The sequence below is a fragment of the Clinocottus analis genome, unplaced genomic scaffold (assembly GCF_023055335.1).
Source record: "Clinocottus analis isolate CAN_PGR_092001 unplaced genomic scaffold, fCliAna1.0.p SCAF_4, whole genome shotgun sequence".
Classification (NCBI taxonomy): domain Eukaryota; kingdom Metazoa; phylum Chordata; class Actinopteri; order Perciformes; family Cottidae; genus Clinocottus; species Clinocottus analis.
Window position 1 is genome coordinate 6,960,736 of NW_027176153.1, and position 3,228 is coordinate 6,963,963.

At 48.7% G+C, this 3,228-nt stretch overlaps 1 protein-coding gene across 1 annotated transcript; it reads right to left on the reverse strand.

Annotated features, from left to right (window-relative positions):
* Positions 1-2,950, reverse strand: LOC137800643 (zinc-binding protein A33-like). Its single transcript, XM_068597917.1, has 2 exons — positions 2,609-2,950; positions 1-1,712 (listed from the first exon to the last, which is right to left on the reverse strand). The coding sequence occupies exons 1-2, from the start codon at positions 2,861-2,863 to the stop codon at positions 423-425; spliced, it is 1,545 nt and encodes a 514-aa protein (XP_068454018.1). The 5' UTR covers positions 2,864-2,950; the 3' UTR covers positions 1-422.
* Between the last annotated feature and the right edge of the window lie 278 nt (positions 2,951-3,228).

Here is a 3,228-nt window from a genome sequence, read left to right on the forward strand (position 1 = left end):
TCTTTTGAGCCAATAAAGTTTTATTGAGTATATTTGGTCATGTTAGTTTTGTATTCATTACAAACTGAGACTGGCTGCGGTTCATACAGAAGAGGTCATGTGACAGCACTGCCCTCCAGTGGTGGCAGAGAGGCATGACATGTCAGGCAGACGGCTAAGAAAACCTCAGAGAACACAGAATCACAAAATAATGAATAGCATTCACAATCTGATACTTTATACATGAGACACCAAAACTACAACTGCTATGATGAAGCCCATAGAAATGTGAGTAAGCCGGGTGAACCAACAGGCGCATATACAACACAGCAAACAATTAGCCTTTTTCAGATTTGGTGATGTATTTACTTTATTTATCATCTTTCATGTACAACTGTGGGTATTTTCTGCTGCTCAAACTGGCTGTGGTATTGATCTGGCCCTCAGTACCAGCACACTGTCAGAGGGCTACGATCAGGTGTTGTGACTCTGATGTTAAAGTATGCTGACAGTGGCGTGGACATGGGGCCACAGATCAGAGTGTGAATGTGTGTCATGTTGTCTGCATCGTAGAAGGAGAGCTTCCTGGAGGAGCAGTTTAGGTAAATGCCAATCGTTCGAAGTCGGGCTCCCAGTGCTAGCTCTGTGATTGTTTTGGGATCACAGGCGGAATATTTCTGGCAGTCGTAGTTTAGGAAGTAATCTTTTATCCCGAGTGCCCAATAGTCCCTGTGTCCAACCTCTGTCTCCCAGTAATGTTGCCCTGAAGTGAACTCATTGACACTGAATACATGGCGCTTGATTAAGATGTCACATAAGCCTGTGTTTTGCTTTGATACTGGGACGGAGCCAAAAAAGCCTGTGCTAAATTCAGGCGCTGGTGAGCCAAAGGCACTGTTTTGGTACGATTGTGGGGGGAAGCCAAAGCCAGGCGCCGGTGAGCCAAAGAAACGGTTTTGGTCTGGTGTTACTGTGGTGCTAAAACTGAATGAGGAGCCTGATGGAGCTTGTTCGCTCTTGGGCGTGCAAAACAAACTCCGCCCATCATCTGACACTGTTATATCTGCGCTGATGCTCTTGAGTGTGAGCAGCTCTGCTCGGGGCTGGATCACCTGCAGCATCTCCTTCCACACGAAGAACTGCAGGTGGCTTTCGTACGGCCCCAAAGAGAGCGAGGTGTCCACCACTCGGAGATCGTCGGCCCTTGGCCTGAAGGAGCGCTCTGGGGCCGTCCCGCTGTTACCCCGAGTCCAGCTCCTCAGGAGCCCCTCAGAGCCTTCGATCTGCAGAACCGCTGTCAGCTCTGCCTCTGACTCCTTGCTCTCAGACAAAGCGGTCTCCATAGCGTTGAAGCTCGCCCTCATTTCCTCCATAGTGGCTTCCTCTTGGCATCGCAGCTCGTTCTTTACCTCATCTTCTCTCTTCCTCAGAAACTGATGCATCTCCTGAAACTGCCTGCGGATTTGCGTCGCCAGCTGCTGAGACTTCTCCTTGGTTTTCACCATCTCGGCCCTCTGTGTGTCGGCGAGGTTCTCTGTCGCTGCGATGTCGCCGCGAAGGGCCTCAACGTCCTCCTCCAGCTCCCGTCTCAGGGAGGCGGCCGCTTCCTTGATGGTTTTGAACTTGTGCCCGTCGTGCCTCTCCTCGTCTCGGCATATGACACAAGCCAGCTGCTGCTCGGTGACGCAGAACAGTTTGAACCTTTCCTCGTGCTCAGGGCACAGCTCAGCCACCTATGGAAATAAAACATTATCTATTACAACTGTGGACTGCAGTATTGGCCATCTTGAATTACGACTGACGTCATACCATATTTGGAATGTCGAGGAGTGACGTAGAGACGCCGTATACGGCTGTCAATCACAGTAAGCCCGCTTTAAAGCATCCCCTGCTTTATGGTCTGTTTGACTATAAATTACCATAATTTACTGAATTAAAATCATGCTGTATTGAAGAAGACTTGAAACTACAGATTGTGACTTAAACTCATGTTTACAATGTTTACTGAGGGAATAAATCAAGAGAGAAGTAGAGTAATTTTCTATAGACTTCTATACAACCAGAGGAGTCGCCCCCTTCTGATCATTAGAGACAATGCAGGTCTTAAGGAACGTCCGTATGGACTTCTCACGACAGAACCAGAGGTTTCTGCCTGATTATCACAGGAAAAAGAAAATGGCTCCCACTGCGGTTCGATTTGTGTACAAAATGATCTTGACTTGCTCTGATGTCATGAACCAAGGTGAATGATGATCTCACGAGAGCGAGGCGGCCGCAGTCGGTCTCCACCGACTGTTGAAAGCCTCGCAACGAGCTGCAGGCTCGCTGTCGCTGTGTCCCCCCCCCCCCCCCTCCGCCCCGCCCCTCTCCCTCACTCGCTCTGCCAATCACAGGCACGCTCATAGGTAGCTACTTTGAGTGACAGGTTACACCGCAACACAGCTTATGTGACCTCCCGAACTCGCAACAAACAATTAACATTTAAACCATAACATTACATGTCCTGAGTCCGTTACAATATTATGATGTACTTATTTACGAATATTTAATGCATTGTCTACTTAGGCCTCATAAAAAACCCTTTCCATAAATATTCAGGCCGTTGGCCTCCATGAAGTGATCCACAGACCTCCGCTCTCGCGCTCCCGGGCTCCTGCTTCATCTTCTCCGCTTCTCTCGCCTTCTCCACGAGCCTCTTCAGAGTCAGAGTGGTCGGGAGACGACGCCCTGCTTCAGCAGGAATGGACGTCTCGCACTGCGGACACCGCGGGCCCGCGACGCATTCCCTGCAGAAGGAGTGTCCGCAGGAAAGAGTCACCGGGTCCGTGAAGAAGGTCCGACAGGCGGGACAGGTCAACTCCTCGGAGTACGTCGCGGACGCCATGGCTCTCACTCGCGGACTCTCGTTCGCTCTGTGGGGATGACGCGGACTTGGGAGTTGTTTTGACACCGTTAGTTTCACTTTCCTTGAGTTTCATTTTCCTTATGTCACTTTCCTGTCACGTGAATAAATAAATAAACTGTTTATTGGACAAGACGCGTAGGACGTCAGTCTGACCCCAGATGAAATATTTTGCCAACAAAATGAGTTTGTTGTTCATCAAATAGTCTGAAAATAATGGGGGTTGTTTAATACTATGCTCTTAGTGATTATAATGCATTTGATGTAATTTGCTTGAATTATGGGTGATTTATTAAATTTAATAACGTCTATAGTCCTCTTACTGAACATGGCGATGAAGTGGTGAA

Bases quoted from the DNA above. Each gene is read 5' to 3' on its own strand.
- LOC137800643 (XM_068597917.1), bottom strand. From the start codon at position 2,863: ATGGCGTCCGCGACGTACTCCGAGGAGTTGACCTGTCCCGCCTGTCGG. The intron at 1,713-2,608 runs GTCTGTGGATCA...TTATTTCCATAG, and splicing joins CCGGGAGCGCGAGAGCGGAG to GTGGCTGAGCTGTGCCCTGA.